Raw genomic sequence first — 23,158 nt, forward strand, 5'->3', positions numbered from 1 at the left:
GTGGAGAAGCCTTGGAACAGGAGGGAGCTTCAGCCCAAATTGTGCCTTTTGCCAGAAAGAGCCCTCTGAATGTCTCTTTCCCCCTCTTTCGTTCATTATTTCCCCCTTCTCTCCGTCTTTCTGCTTATTGGAGATCTGGGAAGCTCCTTATCCACGGGAGGAAATGTTTGATTTGATGTGGCGCACAACCGGGGGCTTGGAGCTGGGCCCCTTCTCTGTCAGACCTGGGGGTCACTCACACACAGTTTGAGAGAGTGAATGTGCTGCTAAAAAGGCAAATCCGGGAAGCAAATGCAGGGGGCGCAGGTCAACGTAACGAACAAACTACTGTTCATGATTCCACTCATTCACAAAGAGGCAGGCAGGATTAGAACTCAGTCAGATCAAGAATATAAGTGTTCGGGGCTTTGATCAATGCTGGGAGCAATATTTAGATGTTGGCCCGTAATAGATTTTCTTTACTGTTTACAAAATATATACAGTATATATACATTGAGTGTACAAAACATTAAGAACACCTTCCTCATATTGAGTTGCAGCCCCCCATCCCTTTTGCCCTCAGAACAGCCTCAATTCGTCGGGACATAGACTCTACAAGGTGTCAAGCGTTCCACAGGGATGCTGGGCGATGTTGACTCCAATGCTTCCCATGGTTGTGTCAAGATGGCTGGATGTCCTTTGGGTGGTGGACCATTCTTGATACACACGGGAAACCCTCAGCGTTGCAGTTCTTGACACAAACCGGTGCGCCTGGCACCTACTACCATACCCTGTTTAAAGGCACTTAAATCTTGCCCATTCACCCTCTGAATGGCACACATACACAATCCATGTCTCAATTGTCTCAAGGCTGAAAAATCCTTCTTAAACCGGTCTTCTCCCCTTCATCTACACTGATTGAAGTGGATTTGACAAGTGACATCAATACGTGATCATAGCTTTCACATGGATTCACCTGGTCAGTCTATGTAATGGAAAGAGCAGGTGTAATTCATGTTTTGTACACTCAGTGTATCTTAGCTGGCATGCCTGCTGGCAAAGTTGGTAGACTTTAGAAAAGCAAGCAATAACTATATCCCACTGGGCACAGACATCAGTTCAACATCTAGTTTTCATCTACATTTGGTTGGGTTGTCAACTAATGTGAATTCAATGTGAAATCAACAAAACATTTCACCATGTCATTGGATTTAGGTTAAAAGTTCAAAAAAAGACTAAATGCCTTTACGTTGACGATCAGTTTTTCCACATTGATTCAACGTCATAACATTGATTAGGAGGATACAGACAGCTCAAGAGGTATGCTTAGATATACAGAAAAAAATACATATTTTTGGACATAGAATTAAGCATAATGACTATGGCTATAGACTGCAGGATAAAGCTGTTTCAGGTGTTTCAAAAATGCAAAACTCTCCAACCACCCCCCAGCAATCCTCACGTACTTTGTGCCCCCTCAGATTTTTGGGATGCATGATGCCCCTGATAGGAATATTGGTGCCATGGGCTTGAGTTACACAGGATGTGTGTGTGCAGTATGGGTCTTCAGTGGTACAATATTGGTGCCATTGGGCTGGAGTGTCACAGGATGATCCATGATGTGGTGAACTCATCCTGTGCGGAGCCCTGTGAACCGCTCTGCCTGGACCGTCTGATTCACACACCCCTCGGATAGGCCTCCTCTCCCGGGATACGGGCCTTTCTTTCCATGCCTGCAGGTTCCAGTGTGGGATTCCTGGCCGGGAGCCTCCAGGAAAACACATTTCACAACATTCCCACAGTGGTGGCCACGGAATTACTCTTCCTCTTATTCTCTTGTTTTTCTTCCTTTTTTTCTGCGGTCCTGTTGTCAGATGGTGGTATTTAAGCGGAGTGATGATTCCCAGTTAGTTTGGTGAGGAGGGGCAGTCTGTGTCCCCTCAGACACCACGACTCAGGCTTTGTTCACCCGCCAACGTTTCTCAGCTGTGGAAAAATCTCCCATGAGCCCCCATACTCTACAGAAGCAATAAGGTAGTTTGGAATAATAGACACTGTCATTACAGATTCCCCCGGTCCCCACTTTTAACGAACAACAACATTAAAAGGTGTAATCTTTTGTAAACCTTTTACAATGTCCACATATCTGCTTCACAAATGATAGTATAGTATAAAAAGGGTTAAAACAGGTCTATACATTTGGCACTTTGCCAGATGTGGCATAACTCTTTTCCCACCAGTAACATGGCTTCTATGAGAGCTTTATAAAAGGTTCATGAATTCTTCATTTAGTCTTTAAAGTTGTTTGTTTATTGTGTGACCGCATTCAAAATGTGGAACATTGCTGTTTTCAGTGGGTTGAGTAACAGATGAAATTAGTAGATAAAGGTGAAGTACTATAAGCTGAGTAGGTACACTGAGTGTACAAAACATTAAGAACACCTGCTCTTTCCATGACATAGACTGACTAGGTGAATCCAGGTGAAAGCTGAAAGCTATGATCCCTTATTGATGTCACTTGATAAATCCACTTCAATCAGTGTAGATGAATGGGAGGAGACAGGTTAAAGAAGGATTTTTAAGCCTTGAGACAATTGTGACATGGATTGTGTATGTGTGCCATTCAGCGGGTAAATGGGCAAGACATAAAATGTAAGTGCCTTTGAACAGGGTATGGTAGTAGGTGCCAGGCGCACCGGTTTGTCAAGAACTGCAACGCTGATGGGTTTTTCACGCTCAACAGTTTCCCGTGTGTATCAAGAATGGTCCACCACCCAAAGGACCTCCAGCCAACTTGAGACAAATATGGGAAGCATTGGAGTCAACATGACCCAGCATCCCTGTGGAACGCTTTCGACACCTTGTAGAGGCCATGCCCCAAAATGGGGGGTATACTGTTTGGTATATTCAGTGTATATTAAAGGGTAACATTCTGTCTTTAACAATATGTTGAAAAACGGTGACAATAATTACAGAAGCTATGACTTCCTTCCTGCGTAAAGCCACATTTCTCAACTACCGGTGCCTTTGGAAAAAGCCAAATGAAACACCATTAAGCCATTTTGGTTTCCTTTAATTACAGACACACATTTACTGGTAAATAAGCCCTGTTCAATATTTCCGGCCACATAACTTGCTTAATGATTTTAATAAAGCTCTAGAGAATTTCCTCTCTTTTCACACCAGACCATTAAGACTGGGGAATTTTTGTGTGAAACCTGTGTGTGTGACCAATAGACAGAGGAAAAGAGCTCCTGGACGTACTATTGTACTGTAATTCACATGTAGAGCTTACATTATGACACTTCAATAAAAAAGTATCAGTATTATTTTTATTCACTCACCACACCCTGTCCTTCCTGTTTAATTTACCTGACACGGCTTCAAACAGAAAATGTTGTTTCTCTTGGACTGTAAATCATAAATATTTGATTTTGTGACGGTCTTCTGTTCCTGCCGGCTTTTTATGTATACAACTTCAATTGTCTTGGATCCAAATGTCAAGTATTGGAAACATGCACTTGTCTGTTGTTTGTGTGATGTGAAATAAACACAGCAGAAAGCAGTGTGTCTGTTTGAGGAAAGTAAGAGTGCTGGAAAGTCTAAGGTAGGAGATCATACAAACAAAGGTGCATGGCAATTACAGACAGGGTAAAATGCCAGTGCAACTGCAAGTAAAAAGGAGTCTCGATAAAGAGGTAGACAAAAAGAGATTGTGTGGAACTAACAACTTGCAGCTGTTTTTGCTCACAATAAGAACAGAAAGTTACTCTCTCACACACACACAAGTGTACATGTGCACATACACGCACACATGGAAGCAAGCTTAATTCCAGTTTCCTACTTAACTACAGTAAGTGCTGTGGTCATTCCTTGAAGAAAAGCCATCTGGAAAAGGAGGCCACAAAACAGTTAACATCTCTTGCATGTCAAATAACAACAGAACACTGTGGTGATATTTGCAGACAGACCCGATTTTAATTGCATTTTGTGGCACAAATAAATTCTAGAATAAACAATATAACACAATAAAATAGGCTACATAATATAACACTCACAAGTTGTTTGATAGGATAAGAAAACGGAACTGAAGTCAGAGGGCCTTAATCATACCGTATTCAGACCTGGGAAACCAAATGCGTGAACTTGCTGGCCAATCAGTCATAATTGATCGAATAACTACAATGTACAAAAGAAAACAGCAATAATTCGGCCCTTGTTACATGAGCTGATTAATCTAGATATGTGTGAGGGCATCCACAAGATTGTGTGTGTGTTGAAACCTTGGGGGGGAAACTACCTAGGGGGGTAAGGGTTAAAAACCTCTTGAAGCACCTCCTTGCAATGGAAACTCACCACAGAAGGATATTGGTTTGCCAACTTTCCATTCCTCACAAATGTTCCTCTAATGTAGTGCACAGGAGCTAATCTGTGAGTGTCTGTGTGTGTATGCCCTGTTATTGACAGACCTGCTTTAATGACATCCGAGATGAAGCACACACAGATACTGAGGTTTCCAGCTGCTCCTCTCCCCTTGAGGAAAGAGAGAGTGTAAGGGAGAGAGAGAAAGACAGACTGCCAAGCTTGACATGAAGAGAGTGCCATCTAGAGCCCTCCCTGAGACATCCCTGAGCCTTTCATTGACACAAATGCATCTCTCTCTTAAACCTCTTTCAAACAGAGAAAAGCATAATATCTTAACGTTTTCAGGCATTGTATGACCTCCATTCACACAGCCTGGTATTGAAGAACAATGGTACAGAGGACAGGACAATGGACACAAATGAGCTGTCTAGCCAACTCTAGCACAGTTTTACTCCTCAGTACAATCTATAGCGTGTTCCTCCGTCAGATAACTGGCATAAATAAAACAAAATACAAATGTTGTTTAACTGCAGTGTAAGCCAGGAGGGTAGAGGTCCAGGGAGACGGCCTGATCCTCAGCCTCTCATGTGGGGCTTGTGGCAGGCAGCTTAGTGGCTCCCCTCCAGCTCCACTGATGAATGGCGGAAATGAGAGGCATTACTACATTAGGGCTGTCCCTCTGAGCTGGCTTCAGAGTCTACCTTGGCTCAGTTCCATCGCCATTTGAGTATTTTGCCTGACACGTTTTGTTGGACTGGATAGGTGTAAACAATATGAAAACGATTGGAGTTCCACCTTGCCCTCCAATAGCCTAAGTCGAACTTCCACTGTACTGCTTTTCAAGTCTGTGATTGCTACGGTGGTACAGAGCAGGCTGAGAGAAAGGATTAGACTTCAGAGAAAGGGGCTATGAACAGAAATGGAACAAATCCCAAACTCAACTTTGGGGACTGACCGTGGAATATACCTCCAATACAGGAGTAAAGAGAGGTTCTGAGTGTGGGTGTCTGAGTGTGTGAGATCCCTTCTCTCCCCTCCTTGGCCAGACCAGCTGGACCAAGAATCCCTGGTTTCTACAGTGCTGCTGTTCTCCAGTACCACTGGCTCGGCCAAGAGTTCCCAGGCCCTGCTTTTTCCCCCCACTGTGTGGTTTACAACCCCAACAAGATGTGGTTCACTGTCACAGCATCCAGGAACAAACTGTATGCCAAAGCTCCAGTCACATCCAGGGATTGTTGGTGAACTGGACATAAAGCATCATGGGAATCTTTGCAGACGTCTTCCCCAAAGCTCAAAGGAGCCTTCTATTATATCCAAGGCCTATTTTTAGCGATGGATGTCATCTTGATATTTGCCTAGAGTTCTGTGGCTAAAGCTGTGGGCAGCTGCTCCAGTCTCTATTTCCTCAGTTCAATGTCAATCAACATTATGCTATATTTATATAACATGACTCAGCACTTAGCTTGTACTTCCTGTTGTAATGTCTTCTACTCAGATTGGAAGAGTCGATACTGAAAGGCTTTTGGGCAAAAATGGTTCTAGCTCAGTGGATTAGCCAACAGTTAGATTGGTGAATTTGCCAAAGGTCAAATCAAATCAAATTTGAATTGTCACATGCTTTGTAAACAACAGGTGTAGACTAACAGTTAAATGCTTACTTACAACACCCTTCCAGACAATGCAGAATACAATAAAAATAATAATAACATAAAAAATAGTAACCTGAGGAATAAATACACAATGAGCAATGATAGCCTGGCTATATAGTACATGCCTGTCTGAAGTTTGCCAATGAACATCTGAATGATTCAGAGGAGAACTGGGTGAAAGTGTTGTGGTCAGATGAGACCAAAATGGAGCTCTTTAGCATCAACTAAACTCGCCGTGTTTGGAGGAGGAGGAATGCTGCCTATGACCCCAAGAACACCATCCCCACGTCAAAGATGGAGGTGGAAACATTATGCTTTGGGGGTGTTTTTCTGCTAAGGGGACAGGACAACTTCACCGCATCAAAGGGACGATGGACGGGGCCATGTACCGTCAAATCTTGGGTGAGAACCTCCTTCCCTCAGCCAGGGCATTGAAAATGGGTCATGGATGGGTATTCCAGCATAACTGTTTGGGCTACAAACGAATGTTCTCACAAACAAGATGGTGTTCCCCGTTTTGCTCTACGACCCCCATAAGTGTCATGGGACACGTCTTAAGGTAACCGGTACCGTTTAAAAAAAAATTAATGGAAGTATGGAGGTAGTGTTGTGCTTACCCAAAAAAGGGGGTTAAATGTTTTTTTTAAAGATATATATATCCTGAGCTTTCTTATATCACCTAGATATAGGACAGACACTTCAAAACCTTATTCCTTATGATTAATTTTTTTATTGTATTTTCTGCCATTTATGAATGTGTTATTCAATGCGTTTCTATAAGCTATAGTAGTAAAGGCCAAATTCAATATTTTAACAAATAATGTTTTAATATATATATATTTTTATACCTAAATCTAAATCAAATAGCTAAATTATCCATAGTATGACCATCTTAAAACAATTCCATATGTCAGCTTAGAACCAACCCCCCCCCCCTCCAACGGCTTAAATTTACAGGGGTTAAAAGATGCATTGTGAACTGATTTTGATCAGATCTTATAAGTGTGAATGGACAAGATCAGGACACAAGACCCATGTTAGCGCCAGGTATAAACGGGACTGCCTGTCATTAAAGATGTGCTTTTCCAAAGAAAATGAAATTGGAAACAGGTGTGGGAAAGATAAATAATTGCTCTCTTGTTCTGCAAAAAGACAGAAGACGGGAAGAAGGGGGAAACAGATGTTGCTTTAGTGGCAGATCGCTTTACAGGTGGTACAGTAAGCCCTATTATAGAGAAAATGTGGGAGGTATGCAATTAAGGCAAGAAGCAACTCATTCAGAGTGTAGGCCTTGTCACAGCAAACAAGCAGTAAACAACTTTTCTGATGCACTGTACATTGAGTGTACAAAACATTAGGAACACCTTCCTAATATTGAGTTGCACCCCCTTTTGCCCTCAGAGTAGCCTCAATTCATCGGGGCATGGACTCTACAAGGTGTCGAAAGCGTTCCACAGGGATGCTGGCCCATGTTGATTCCAATGCTTCCCACGGTTGTGTCAAGTTGGCTGGATGTCCTTTGGGTGGTGGACCATTCTTGATACAAATGGGAAACTGTTGAGCGTGTAAAACCTAGAAGCGTTGCAGTTCTTGACACAAACCGGTGCGTTCTTGACACAAAAACTTTTGGCACCAACTACCATACCCCGTTCAAAGGCACTTCAATCTTTTGTCTTGCCCACTCACAATCCCATGTCTCAATTGTCTCAAATATCCTTCTTTAAACGGTCTCCTCCCCTTCGTCTACACTGATTGAAGTGGATTTAAAAAGTGACATCAATAAAGGGTCATAGCTTTCACCTGGATTCACCTGGTCAGTCTATGTCATTAGGTGTTCCTAATGTTTTGTACACTCAGTGTATTTGTATAGAAATAAATTATTGATCTATTGTGAATTATTATTTGGCTATATGGATTCATAAACTTTTTTTGAGGCCTTTTTTGTCAACAATGTGGCCTCATTAATAAGCAAAACTCCCCTTTCCCATTTGTTTCAATTATGCCCAGCTCACAAGGTCTTGATGATTTGATGATGTGAGGCCTGAGGCAATTACCTCTTCTGCCTTATGGTAAGTCCGCCACTGCTCATAATTGCATAACGATCATCAAAGACAAGGCCTGCCAGAGTCAGTTCTGGTGAAGCAGGAAGTTCTGAATGGGGTCCGGGAGCGGTAGAGAAGGGATGTATTTTAGCCGATGCTTCCCCATCACTTTCCTAATACTGATCCGACATTGGTAGGTCAGCCTACGAGGACATCCTGGGAAAAAATAAGGAATTTATTATCAACAGGATAAATATACATTTCAACGGTCTAACATCACATTTTCCATTAAACTTGAATGATACACATTAACAATAATCTGATGGCATTCATGAGAAAATATCGTATTAATCTACAAAACTCTTCCAATGGTGCATGGGAGTAGCCTACATGTATACTACCGGTCAAATGTTTTAGAACACCTAGTCATTCCAGGGTTTTTCTTTATTTTTACTATCTTCTACATTGTAGAATAATAGTGAAGACATCAAAACTATGAAATAACACATATGGAATCATGTAGTAACCCAAAAAGTGTTAAATAAATCACAATATATTTTATATTTGAGATTCTTCAAATAGCCACCTTTTGCATTGATGACAGCTTTGCACACTCTTGGCATTCTCTCAACCAGCTTCATGAGGTAGTCACCTGGAATGCATTTCAATTAACAGGTGTGTCTTCTTAAGTTAATTTGTGGAATTTCTTTCCTTCTTAATGTGTTTGAGCCAATCAGTTGTGTTGTGACAAGGTAGGGGGGGTATACAGAAGATAGCCCTATTTGGTAAAAGACCAAGTCAATATTATGGCAAGAACAGCTCAAATAAGCAAAGAGAAACGACAGTCCATCATTACTTTAAGACATGAAGGTCAGTCAGTACGGAACATTTCAAGAACTTTGAAAGTTTCTTCAAGTGCAGTCGCAAAAACCATCAAGAGCTATGATGAACCGCCACAGGAATGGAAGACCCAGAGTTACCTCTGCTGCAGAGGATAAGTTCATTAGAGTTACCAGCCTCAGAAATTGCAGCCCAAATAAATGCTTCATAGAGTTCAAGTCACAGACACATCTCAACATCAACTGTTCAGAAGGGACTGTGTGAATCAGGCCTTCATGGTTGAATTGCTGCAAAGAAACCACTACTAAAGGACACCAATAAGAAGAAGAGACCTGTTTGGGCCAAGAAACACGAGCAATGGACATTAGACCGGTGGAAATTTGTCCTTTGGTCTGGAGTCCAAATGTGAGATTTTTTGTTCCAACCGCCGTGTCTTTGTGAGACGTGGTGTGGGTGAAAGGATTATCTCCGCATGTGTAGTTCCCACCGTAAAGCATGGCGGAGGTGGTGTTATGGTGTGGGGGTGCTTTGCTGGTGACACTGTCTGTGATTTATTAAGAATTGAAGACACACTTGACCAGCATGGCTACCACAGCATTCTGCAGCGATACACCATCCCATCTGGTTTGGGATTAGTGGGACTATCATATATTTTTCAACAGGACAATGACCCAACCCACCTGCAGGCTGTGTAAGGGCTATTTACCAAGAAGGAGAGTGATGGAGTGCTGCATCAGATGGCCTGGCCTCCACAATCCCCTGACCTCAACCCAATTGAGATGGTTTGCGATGAGTCGGACCGCAGAGTAAAGGAAAAGCAGTCAGCATATGTGGGAACTCCTTCAAGACTGTTGGAAAAGCATTCCAGTTGAAGCTGGTTGAGAGAATGCCAAGAGTGTACAAAGCTGTCATCAAGGCAAAGGGTGGCTATTTGAAGAATCTCAAATATAAAATATATTTTGATTTGTTTAACACTTTTTTGGTTACTACATGATTCCATATGTGCTATTTCATAGTTTTGATGACTTCACTATTATTCTACAATGTAGGAAATAGTAAAAATAAAGAAAAACCCTGGAATGAGTAGGTGTGTCCAAACTTTTGACTGGTACTGTATGTCATACATGTTCAAATGCAAAGACAACAGCACACTGTATTTGTCTCATTGTGTTTATTAGTAATCAGTGCGATCATCATTTGGCAGCCCCTCACCCATGACAGCGTTAATAGAGCTCAACCTTTTTAAACGACTGATCTCCTTCTTAATTGATCTGAAGGATAGCACAGCTCTAGCTTTGTCTACACCAAGTAGCCTACCCCTTCTCCAGATCTAACCGATAATAATGGGTTAGACACCTAGTACCATAGTGATACATTAAATAACTTTCTATAGCTAGGTTTCCATCCAATTGACGACAGATTTTCATGCGAATATTCAAAAATCTGCATATAGAAAATATGTGCATTTTCCCAACAGTGGTGTTTCCACCAAACGGACAAAAAGTCAGTGCATGATGTGCGGATAAAAATCAGTGTGTGATGACGTAGTGATGATATGATGGTTATTATATCAATATTTGCGCATAAAGGAATTTCCACCTCCATTTCTCGCATTATTAATTTTACCAACACAAAAAGATCCCACCAGGTTGAACGAAAAATTATCTGTCAGCATTTATAAAATAGTACTGAAAATTCCTGTTTCCTTCACAGCTGTCATTATTTATTTTATTTTATACTTGCATAAAAACTGTGGATGGAAACGTGGTTTATGTTCCATTTAATTGTATGGCTAGTGCACACTGTGCAAAACTTTGCTGACCTGTCAGCAGTTCCCTATGGGTTTTTTTCCGGTAGGTAGGTGGGTCCAATGATCCGAGATAAACTGCTAGAGGAAGTTAGTCTAATTTCATGGAAGTAAGAAAGCCATGAGATAGTCGCTTATCTTATATCAGAGAAGTAAGGAAGTAATCTGATAGATGTGATGTGCAAGTCTTTTCCACTCTTCAGTCCACGCTTCAGACAGCAGTGTTATAGCTCAGTGGAACCCCAGCTTGAGACAGATATGATACCTGTCGTGTTACTGTTGATTATCTGCGGGACTGCAGGTAGGATTCTGTTATATACTGATACACAATTGCATTGGTGAGACACATATTAAAGGTTCAATATGTAATTTCAATCGCCTGACCCAACCACTTTGTTTGGTAAGCTGAGGGATGGGGAAATGTAACCAGTCTCTCTCCAATTAATTGACGCAACCCTGGATGCAATGACTGACAGTCCATGAGATAATTTCTTAAGGCAGTCTTAAGCAATGCAGATGTTGATAGATCCGTAAGATAAATGGTGTTATTGCCATCAATGGGTTTGAGAGAAAATAAATACTTAGTGCAGATGTGATATGTAATATATTGTGTGTATATGTAATGTACTAGTCTCGTGTTACCACACCTCCAAATCACGTTGTTGTCACGCCACTCATTTGGAAGTCTGAAGATGTTTGTATTAGCCGAAACGGCTAGACTGGAGCGCGGCATTATTTTATGGTACATTTCAAGAACTCTTCCCCCCACATGCCCGTAGATTGGGTGCTGCGTGTTATGACGTGTGTCACTGGGTGTTCGTGTGCCTCACTCCGACGTTTTAGTTAGTAGGTTCTTGTGAGGACGAGAGTGTGGAGAACACATAAAAATGTACATTTGAGAAGCACTGCACACTCCCGTGCTACTGCATTACCTTACAAAACAAGATAACTACATAAAGCAATCACAAGCTTGTACCACAAGCTTACAATCACCAGCTTGTAACATAATTATCAATGTTCGTGGGTAGCTAGCTAGCTACCAATTCTTTGTCAGTTAGCCTGTGGTCTATGCACATTACAATGGATACTCTAGACAGTTAAACATGCCAAAATGGAAACAGTATGTATTTATTAACGTATCAAGATAAAATATTATAGTCAGGCAACATACTGTATGAGATTGTGAGTGGGCAGATGTCGGAGTATATTTTCTATCGCTTTGGAACTCCGCCCAAGCAAGACAGTTGATTGGTTTGACGTGTTGCCAGGCGTCACTGATTTACACCCTGGGGTTCCAACCCTTTTTAGCCACTTTCTACCATTGACTTCACCAGGTTTACCTAATTAGGGAAGCCTGGTTCTCCACGAGGCTAGTTATGTAAAATCAATAAATAAATAAATAAATAAGTAACGTAAATGAAGAGTTTAATTCCAAACACTATATATCCATTTTCAGAAATGTTGGTAAATTAGCTTTTATTTTTTAGAGAACTTATGAAAGAGCTTGGTGTGTTTTTTCACCATCTAATCATGGCATGGGGTTGTTCAATGACTGACATGTATTTGATTGAAATCAATCACTTGATGGTGTCATTTCAGAGAGACAAATATTCATGTTTTGTTGCAAAATGCTATATATCCACCTCACTCTCAGAGGAATAAGTAGTATTCATGGGTTTTACACAGTCAAATGTGATAACTTGATTCTTTTTTAATAAAGAACTGTACAAATAATACATTTGTGACATCAATATAAAACAATCTATTAATAGAGTGATATGGGATTTGTATGTAAAATATTTACATTTGACATGAGTCATTTAGCAGATGCTCTTATCCAGAGCGACTTACAGTTAGTGTATTTACAGTATATTAAGATAGCTAGGTGAGACAACCATATATCCACAGTCAAATATACAGAATACAAATATTCCATTCCAGCTAAACAATGGATATATAGCGTTTTGCAACAAAACCCATTTTAATACACGTCTCAAATCTTTGAATAAAAAATCTGAGAACAGTAATATTTTACACACACACGAAGTTACCTATAAGCAATCATTTGATGACAAAACACAAGTGTGAAAAATTGGTGGATATAATGTTTTGTAACTTAAATCTTCAAATCCATATTATTTTATATCAATGACCTCAAAGGTATTTGCGAGTGTTCATTTCCTATTTGTGATGTGTGCAATGTATGTTGCTGTTACAGTATGTACATTTACACTTCTGCCATATTGCCATGGTATGTTTTCAATAAACTCATAGGCGATAGTCAAATAGATATAAACAAATATAAACAAATAAATAAAGATGGGCTTTATACACCCAACCCACTACTACCATCATTAATATTTCTGTGACTTTTCATATCATACAGCCTCATGGCTCTGGATAAGAGCGTCTAAGTGACTAAAATGTAAATGTAATGGTGCTGTGTGAAGGTCAGGGGGGATGGAACTCTACTCACTCCTGGCCTCCAAGTAGAGCTGCAAGGCTTCGGGGTCGACCCTCTCTCGCCCCCCGGCGGTCGCCCCCTCTCGGTGGGGCTGCTCCCAGGGTACCAGGCTGGGCTTGGCCCCATGGTCCAGCAGCAGGCTGACGAATGCCGCCTCACAGCCATGTCTCAGCACCGCATCCAGCAGGCAGGAGGCCAAACCCTTGGCTAGTGCCTCGCGGCTCACTGGTCCGTTGTAGTTGTAGTCCGGCTGGGCGCCAGCCGCCAGCAGCAGGCTGAAGCAGTGGAGGTGGCGATAGGCGGCGCTGATGTAGAGCGGGCACACCACCAGGGTGGTGAGGGTGCGGGCTGCGCCAAACGGGGGCCTGGCACCCAGCTGGTGGTCCACATCTACGTCGGCATGGAACCTGGAGAGATGGGTCGTGTCGATTAGGCACCATAGGGAATTGTTTTACTGAAACATGGAGGGACAACCTGACTGTCCAATAAGAAACGCTAATTTTCCATTGTGTGCCCTAATGAACACGACCATGGTGATGGGACATGTTAGAAATAGACAACAACACTGATCAATCAGACAATAACACAAAAGTAATGGACAATAACTGCGTAATAAGACAATAAGGTTTTTTCAGAATGTATTGGTTTCCTCCCTTCACCAAGAAAAATGACCCCTGATTCTATTATTGTTCCTAGGCAATTCAATCAACAAATACTAGCAGATGACCCCTCCTATAGCCATTATTGCCTCCTTCATTCAATCCAATTCAATAAACTAAATTGGCATGGAAAGTTAAAGCACTCACCTGATGAGCTCTTGGAGTATGTCCACCCTGCCTACCCGTGCAGCGTGATAGACGGGAGTGCTGCGGTGGTGGCGGCTGCCGTTGGGGCCAGCTCCAGCTTCTAGGAGGATGGTCACACAGTCCAGGTGTCCGTTGACCACCGCCACGTAGAGGGCTGTCTGACCCTTCACGTCCACTAGGTCCACCTTGGCCCCCTGGCCTATCAGGTAGGCCACACAGGCCCCGTGACCGGCTGTGGCAGCGATGCGCAGAGGGGTGCAGGGCAGCCAACCACAGCACCACACAGACTTCTCGTTTATCCGCCTGACAGCCAATAGGAGATGTTAGCTCAGAACTCATACCAATTTAGTAGACTAGTTTAACTGTCAAGACGCTGTTAAATAAAGGGGCGGTATTGCCGATTGGTGTCTTATCCTAAAAATTGTTTCCAATACACACACACACTTACAAACTAAAGAGAGATACAGAAGGGTGGAAGGGATTTTCGTGCAATAGGCCTACGTCTTGAATATGACTGTGTTGGATATGAAAGGGGTAAGATAGTGGCTTTCTGACTTTGCTAAATACAGTATGTGCATAGGATATTTGCATGCATGTGGGAAGTGGGAAGGGTGCAGAACAGGTAGGAGATGGGGTTATATAATGCAGTAAGGTCCAGTGGCCTCCCTCCCTCACTCACTCTCTGAAGCTGTCCTCCTGCAGCAGGTTCCTCAGAGTATCCAGGTCTCCTACGTAAGCAGCGTTGTGGAGCAGGGCATCCTCACTCTGCTCTTCAGGCTTTTTATTGAACTGCTCCTGCAGCCATTCCTTCAGGTTACGGCCTGGAGGAGAAAGAGCTAAGCTAAAGCTCCAAATACCCAGATCAGATGATGCTGTGCTAACTGAAAGGCCTACCATTTCCACTACCACTTGGTTGCATAGTGGCTATAAATAAATCATACACCATCCATGCATGCAAATATTGACTTGAGATGTGTCATTGATGTACACATTACCTAGATGAAATAGTGAAAATATAAATTACGAATAAATGAAGTGATAAAAGTGCTCAAATCGATGTAGTTCACTGACATGTTATAATTTGCGTAATTACGCAGGCGTATGCAACGCAAGTTTTAACCAAAAATAGCCCAGCCAGTTTACTGAGAATTAATCTAGTTTCTCACACTAATGCTAATGCTGCTGTGTTCTCTTGCACAGCTAGGTGGTAGAACAGTGTAAACATTCAACGTGTTGTGTTTTACCTGCAGCTGTGGGGCTGGGTAGGTCCGAAACGGTGACAAGGGGACAGATGATATTCGGCGCAATGGGTGGGTCGACAACATCACCCGCCTCGAAGCCTCCGCCGTCCGCCATTTCTCCCTAATAATAACTTCTCACGCTTCTTTGCAGGGAGTTTACTACGAAAAAGCACCAGAACTATGAAAGTGAATAACTAGCTAGTATTATCAAAACGACTTTGTCATACCCGTCCGTTGTGCCATTGTTGTTGTTATGGAATACATTTATGACACCGCACTGGTCACTCGCTTTCCCTATATGAGAGCCGAGAGCGCGACTTCCTGCTCTTGGGGTCCAATTTAAAAGGGGCAATCTCCAGATGCTACATCAAATTTTGGATTGATAAATTAATGATATGTACCTATTTGATACTTGAAGAATATAACTTATAAATTCCTCATGAGCTTAGTTAAACTGTCAAAAGCTTGTTTTACTCCAATGTTTGTAAACAAAGTAAACGTAAATAAACACTATAGCCTCAAAACATGGTTTAAACTATAATTTGATATAATGGGTGGTCAGTCCTTGCATCTATTAGCACTGTCTAATTTGAGAGTAGTTACATTACTCCAACCCCATCCCACAGCCATTTACCGAGATGGCTGCTGATTGCCCCTTTAACTGACTCAATGCATTATAGCTATAGTGAATACAAAAGAACCCCACGGTGGAGGTGTCATAATACCAATACAACCTAGCGGTCAAACAGGAAAATGGTTCCAATAGTTTTTCCACCATTAATTTTTCCCATAGGAGAGTTTAGAAACAGTTAAAATAAGGGCTGTGTTTTGTGAAGGCTTACCCTGGCATGACATTTGGATATCCATGCAAATCTATATCGGACAAGGTGACTTTTATCAATATATTCAGTTCTATTTACTCTCAGATTCAAAAATGCTAATTAGCATCAAAGTAGACATAATTCAAAACTACAGTCGTGGTCAAAAGTTTTGAGAATGACAAGTATTGGTCTTCACAAAGTTCGCTGCTTCAGTGTTATGAGCTATTTTTGTCAGATGTTACTATGGTATACTGAAGTATAAGTACAAGCATTCCATAAGTGTCAAAGGCTTTTATTGACAATTACATTAAGTTTATGCAAAGAGTCAATATTTGCAGTGTTAACCCTTCTTTTTCAAGACCTCTGCAATCCGCCCTGGCATGCTGTCAATTAACTTCTGGGCTACATCCTGACTGATGGCAGCACATTCTTGCATAATCAATGCTTGGAGTTTGTCAGAATTTGTGGGGTTTTGTTTGTCCACCCGCCTCTTGAGGATCGACCACAAGTTCTCAATGGGATTAAGGTCTGGGGTGTTTCCTGGCCATGGACCGAACATGTCGATGTTTTGTTCCATGAGCCACTTAGTTATCACTTTTGCCTTATGGCAAGGTGCTCCATCATGCAGAAAAAGGCATTGGTCGTCACCAAACTGTTCTTGGATGGTTGGGAGAAGTTGCTCTCGAAGGATGTGTTGGTACCATTCTTTATTCATGGCTGTGTTCTTAGGCAAAATTGTGAGTGAGCCCACTCCCTTGGCTGAGAAGCAACCCCACACATGAATGGTCTTAGGATGCTTTACTGTCGGCATGACACAGGACTGATGGTAGCGCGCACCTTGTCTTCTCTGGACAAGGTGCTTTCCGGATGCCCCAAACAATCGGAAAGGGGATTCATCAGAGAAAATGACTTTACCCCAGTCCTCAGCAGTCCAATCCCTGTACCTTTTGCAGAACATCAGTCTGTCCCTGATGTTTTTCCTGGAGAGAAGTGGCTTCTTTGCTGCCCTTCTTGACACCAGGCCATCCTCCAAAAGTCTTCGCCTCACTGTGCGTGCAGATGCACTCACACCTGCCTGCTGCCATTCCTGAGCAAATACTGGTGGTGCCCCAATCCCGCAGCTGAATCAACTTCAGGAGACGGTCCTGGCGCTTGCTGGACTTTCTTGGGCGCCCTGACGCCTTCTTCACAACAGTTGAACCTCTCTCCTTGAAGTTCTTGATGATCCGATAAATGGTTGATTTAGGTGCAATCTTACTAGCAGCAATAACTTTGCCTGTGAAGCCCTTTTTGTGCAAAGCAATGATGACGGCACGTGTTTCCTTGCAGGTAACCATGGTTAACAGAGGAAGAACAATGATTTCAAGCACCACCCTCCTTTTAAAAGCTTCCAGTCTGTTATTCTAACACAATCAGCATGACAGAGTGATCTCCAGCCTTGTCCTCATCAACACTCTCACCTGTGTTAACGAGAGAATCACTGACATGATGTCAGCTGGTCCTTTTGTGGCAGGGCTGAAATGCAGTGGACATGTTTTTCATGGCAAAGAGGGACTTTGCAATTAATTGCAATTCATCTGATCACTCTTCATGACATTCTGGAGTATATGCAAATTGCCATCATCAAAACTGAGGCAGCAGACTTTGTGAAAATTAGTATTTGTGTCATTCTCAAAACTTTTGACCATGACTGTACAAATCCCTGCAAGCTCCTGCACGCCATCTCTAGCTGACACCTTTGCTAACAGGTATTGTCAATTTAAAACTTGCACAAGACAGCTCACAGAATTGTCCATTTAAAAGAAATGTAGCCAATTTATTCATTACTACATTTAGCTAATCCAGAATCCAATTTGCCTCGATTCGGCAGTCTCGTCCAGATCATCACGGCATTTGTAGTTCTTTATGATAGCCACATTAGCAGCTAATTAGTATTTCATTTTGGGGGGTAAATACAGGCGAATATATTAATAAAAGTGAAATGAATGGTGGAAAAACTATTGGAACAATTTCCGTTTGACCGCTAGGTTTTATGGGTATTATGACTCATACTGTGGTACTCTATTCTGATACAGGTTGCATCCCAATAATATCACCTTTCTCACAAAGTGTGCACTTGTTCACTTCTCTTCACTGATTTTAAAGGAAATGACTGATATAAGAAATATAGTGGAAACTCCCTCTAGCTAGCCCATGCCTATGTCAATCCAATGCCTTTTGGAAATGTGTGGGAGTGAAGCTTGTGCAGACTTTAGGAGATAGGAGATATTATTGGGCCACTGTGTCACCAATGTAGGTGACCCTAATACAGATTTAACAAGTTATGTTACTTGTCAGCTTGCTGAGATAAGGCTCAAATTTAGGGGACAGAAGGTTGCATTGCCAAATCATTGGTATTTTTTAAATTAAAACACACATTTAATTGAATAGGTCATATGCCAATTTCTGATTCAACTATAGCCGAGAGTATAATATTGATCAATACCATTATCATGAATAATATAGTGACCACACGCATGCATAAGATGTCTTCATTTTCATTCATGCTTAGTAGACCAGTGGCATGGCTATTAATAATTTGAAAGCAGTAGGACTTCTCAGCACCTATGGCCTGAGAATAAAGCTTATTTTATGGTTACAAGGAAGCAGACAGCCTAGGGTCTAGGACCAACAGTCAGTCTGTGAGTTGAGTGTGAGTGAGTCGGGTGTCTTGACTCGAGGCAGCATTTCAACTCACTGTTTAACTGTGGTAGGTGACTTGATTGTGCCGCTGTTGAAGGTTTCATGTCGGCGGAGGTGGTGTGCAAGAATGGCTTATTGCTGCCTGACGACAGCTGAACCCTGGACGGCGGCCTCTAAAAATAAACAGGGGAGGCCAGGCGGCTCAATGTGTCACTCTGAACAGACTGGACCGTAGGGACCACGAACCCCCAGCTCTGTAAACACCAAGGCTGCTCAACAGTGGAAAAAGGAATCTGTCAAACATGTTGCTCCATTTAAAAAGTCCATTCTTTATATCATGGCTATGTTTGTGTCTAGCTACTCTTTTTATGCCATTTAGCATCATGGATTTTAGTATGGTTGTGTCACATGAAGCAATATCTAAAATGCAAAACAGTCAGATTTTGAAGTGGTAAATTGTTGGGTATAACTGAAGGGTGGTGGGTATGTTAGTGGCCCACTCACTGAATTAAGCCGCTCATTAGCAAAGCAAACCGTTCTGAAGCTCAGTGTCCAAACACTTGAGTTGGATGAACTCAGTCCTTTTTAAAGGTTAAGAGACAGCCATTCTGTAAACCCTACACGTGGCACAAGTCACTTCAGGCTAGTCTTCCAGGAGAGTTGACCCTCTTTTTTGAGTCCTACAACAGGAGGGCAAACGCAGAGGGACAATGGGAGTAGTGACTGCATGTGCAATACTACAGCCTGCACTAATCCAGCTATTCAACTTCAGACCAAGGCCAGAGTCTTTGCTTTAAGCAGGTGTCCACTTACCTTTATAAAGGGGCCTCAAAATCCTAACTTCTATCCCAAAAGACCAGACCAAAACCTCACTTAGAGGTTTAGGGGTTCTTCATTATTTTGTGTGCATCGCAGCTGTTTTATGGCTTGCCAAATTTATGGCTTGCCTAATGTTATAATACAGAGCTTTTTAAAGAAAATGTAAATGTTTTTAGTTATGTCACGTTGGGCCAGCCTTCAAAGGAGAGGGTCTCCATGTGAGTGTGACGCGGTCGTGCAAGACGCCACGAGGACTTTGGGTGAACCGGTCAGAAACACAAACTCGGGTCATTTGTCATTCTGCTCAGTATGCAGCGCTATCCAGAGCAGTTATTAAGATGCCATTGTAATGTTTACCTCACGTTAGCAAAGAGAGTCTAAAGTATTCCCCAAACCAAACTCAATCCCAGACCCTCCTTGCTTACTTCTTAAAAAATACTATCAAAAGGACAAAGTTATTTTATTGAAATGTAACCATTTAGTTAGTATACCCTGATGCTGTTATTACAGAGTTATTACACATGTTTAAGAGCAACTTATTTTAAAGTGTTAATTATTTTGCAGTCCAATGTTAAAAACATGTACATTTGATGTGCTAGCAAATACGCTTGGGCAATATACCGTATACTGGGGTATTTGGAAATAGCCATGGGATGGTTTTTCAATACCGTCAATACCGTTTAAACTATTTATTGGAAGTTTTTCAATACATTTTTTATATTTGTAGCTACTTTTTAAGTAAATACCTGCAGTCAATGTTAGGAGTTAAAGCAGATCGCGTTCTTCATTTCATCTGTCACATTATTTTACATTATGAAGCTTACCGTACTTCCCCAGAATAGTTGAGCCAGTCAAGTGTTTGTTTGTAAATAGCACAATGGGAGAAAGTGGGAGCAGGAGGTCCAGCTGTGTATTGACAGGGATCACGTTTTATATTGAAAGTCAGTGTTTTTTTGCTTTAATAGAATGATCAGGGACGTGCAACTATAGTTTTAATTCATAGAAAATACATTAGTGCAACACATTCGGCAGAAAATAGCTTCAACAGAAGAGAAACACTATTTGGCTGGCAGCCACACGAGTAAATGAGCTTACAATGAAAAAGCAAAAACGATACATGGCCATCATTTTCCAAATGTTTATCATAGAACAAATGTAGCCAGCTACAATTCCAAATGTTTTGCTTAAAGTTAATCTTTCATTTTACCAGAGAAAAGTAGGCTGGCTACACCGAGAAAAGTACCAGAGAAAAGTAGGCTGGCTACACCGAGAAAAGTACCAGAGAAAAGTAGGCTGGCTACACCGAGAAAAGTACCAGAGAAAAGTAGCTACACATCAGTCAGGCCGCTGTCTGCTGATAGAATGTGTTCGTGAATTCTCATCTGAGTGAAGTGCAACTGAAGCACAAAATTAGTCTGATGCCGAGCAGAATTTACAAGAAGCATTTTAGATCTGCGTTTACAAAACGCAGCAAGATATTTCTTATGCGTTTTATCATTATTTTCCTGTGTGAAAAACACATAATTCTGCTTTAACACATTTTTACATTTTACATTTTTGTCATTTAGCAGACGCTCTTATCCAGAGCGACTTACAGTTAGTGAATACATATTATTTTTTTTTATTTTTTTTTTATATATAACAAGTTTCACTTGTAAGTTATCTAAGCAAGTGGCTGAATTAATAAGGTGACGGGGCATCATATAGTGTTCGCTTTCTGCCGTGTTTGAGAAATCAAAGCCCTTTGGATGAGTTATCTTTACAGCTGCCACTACTTGATTTCCTTGCATTTTTCCTCCTCTCCATCCTCGGCCTGTCTGCTCCACCTCCCTCTTCTCTGAGCAGAGCAGGCAGGCCCGTTGCCCTAGTGACTTCAGACATACACAGCGTGTACACATGCTGCTTCAAAGCCAGAACTGTTATTCCTTCTGACAAGTATGTGTCAAAACTTTGTTCATTTGCACAATGTTTCTCGTTCACATTCGCTTGTAAATGTCCAAACTCACCATAAATGACATTTGGTAGCTTGTACCTATATATGTATAACTTTATGAGCTGGATTGTTTGTCTTTGCAATTTGTTTATTTTCATTTGCGCTCGTTAGCATATTTAGCTAGCAGCCTCCATGGAAATGAGCTATTACTTGTGCAAATTTTGTTAGCATTCTGGTAATAGATGCCCAATGGCCTTTTTTTGCGTATTGTGGCGCCCCCTTGGGTACTAATCTGGTAATACTGTAAATCCCGGGATGAGAGAAGGACAGTATGACAATATGAAAATCTGGATACCACCCAACCTTACTAGCTAATAATACTGCTATATAAAATGATGGATTGAAATCTGTACACAGTATTACTTGTTTCCACTTGTGTAAGAAGTTAAATAACTATGTAAATGTAATAAATGTACAGTTTGGTTCTCTATCCAATTGAAGTAACTGTTGGCCAAAAACCTTTAGTGTTATTTTCAGCATGGACAAATAAACATGTTACTGTAAAATGTGTGCTTGTTAGGAAATTGAACTGTGGTCCACTTTTTTGTACATTTATTAACCATGTGGTTTATATTGTACATGTGGTATATATTGTAATGCAATTTCATCAGCTTAGTATTGCTTCATCTTAAAAATGATTTAGATTTTTTAAAGATTAATAAGAGTATGTAAATTAAACTCCATAAAACATGTCATATTCACTAGGTGGGGATAGATGTTATAAGTTTTTCTGAAAACCAATTAAGATGAAAGAACAATCATGTTTTGAACTTCCAAATCACAAACACCGCAATATGTTTCCACATGCAATTTGGGAACATTATCTACAGAATTTAAATTGTCATCCTAAAAACATGACTGACAACTAATTATGTTTGCCTAAATATTTTGCTGTGCAATCTGGAATTTGTATTTAGGAGCACCAGTGCGCCTAGAAAAATGAAGGATTCTAGCTTATATATCTCAAATATTTGTCATTGTGCTCATACATTTCTTTGTGTGCGGCTAAATTTTTCAAAATAGGCGCACACGTGCTCGTTGTAAAAAAGGTCAGCGTGAGCCCTGCTGTCTTGTCGATGGCTAGTGGTTGCCAGGAGGAACATTCAAAAGGACTGCCATGTCTTCTCCAACTCGCGACTGCCTAGCCGTTAAGCACACCTCAGATCTATTGCTTTGTACAGGCTTTGAAGAACAGTAGAATTGTTAATTGACAGACATATTTCAATATTACATATGTGTATCAAATGTATATGGGTGGATGTGATAAATGTTTTACACTTCAACTGTGAGAGACGAAATCTAAAACAAAAATCCAGAAAATCACACTGTATGATTTTTAAGTAATTAATTTGCATTTTATTGCATGACATAAGTATTTGGTCACCTACCAACCAGTAAGAATTCCGGCTCTCACAGACCTGTTAGTTTTTCTTTAAGAAGCCCTCCTGTTCTCCACTCATTACCTATATTAACTGCACCTGTTTGAACTCATTACCTGTATAAAAGACACCTGTCCACACACTCAATCAAACAGACTCCAACCTCTCCACAATGGCCAAGACCAGAGAGCTGTGTAAGGACATCAGGGATAAAATTGTAGACCTGCACAAGGCTGGGATGGGCTACAGGACAATAGGCAAGCAGCTTGGT

At 41.4% G+C, this 23,158-nt stretch overlaps 1 protein-coding gene across 1 annotated transcript; it reads right to left on the reverse strand.

The window, feature by feature from the left end:
- Window positions 1-7,782: 7,782 nt before the first annotated feature.
- On the reverse strand, window positions 7,783-18,834 carry asb1 (ankyrin repeat and SOCS box containing 1). Its single transcript, XM_041862698.2, has 6 exons — window positions 18,752-18,834; window positions 15,197-15,352; window positions 14,632-14,773; window positions 13,953-14,255; window positions 13,159-13,553; window positions 7,783-8,251 (listed from the first exon to the last, which is right to left on the reverse strand). The coding sequence occupies exons 2-6, from the start codon at window positions 15,306-15,308 to the stop codon at window positions 8,121-8,123; spliced, it is 1,083 nt and encodes a 360-aa protein (XP_041718632.1). The 5' UTR covers window positions 15,309-15,352; window positions 18,752-18,834; the 3' UTR covers window positions 7,783-8,120.
- Window positions 18,835-23,158: the final 4,324 nt, after the last annotated feature.

The sequence above is a fragment of the Coregonus clupeaformis genome, chromosome 4, assembly GCF_020615455.1.
Source record: "Coregonus clupeaformis isolate EN_2021a chromosome 4, ASM2061545v1, whole genome shotgun sequence".
Lineage (NCBI taxonomy): Eukaryota > Metazoa > Chordata > Actinopteri > Salmoniformes > Salmonidae > Coregonus > Coregonus clupeaformis.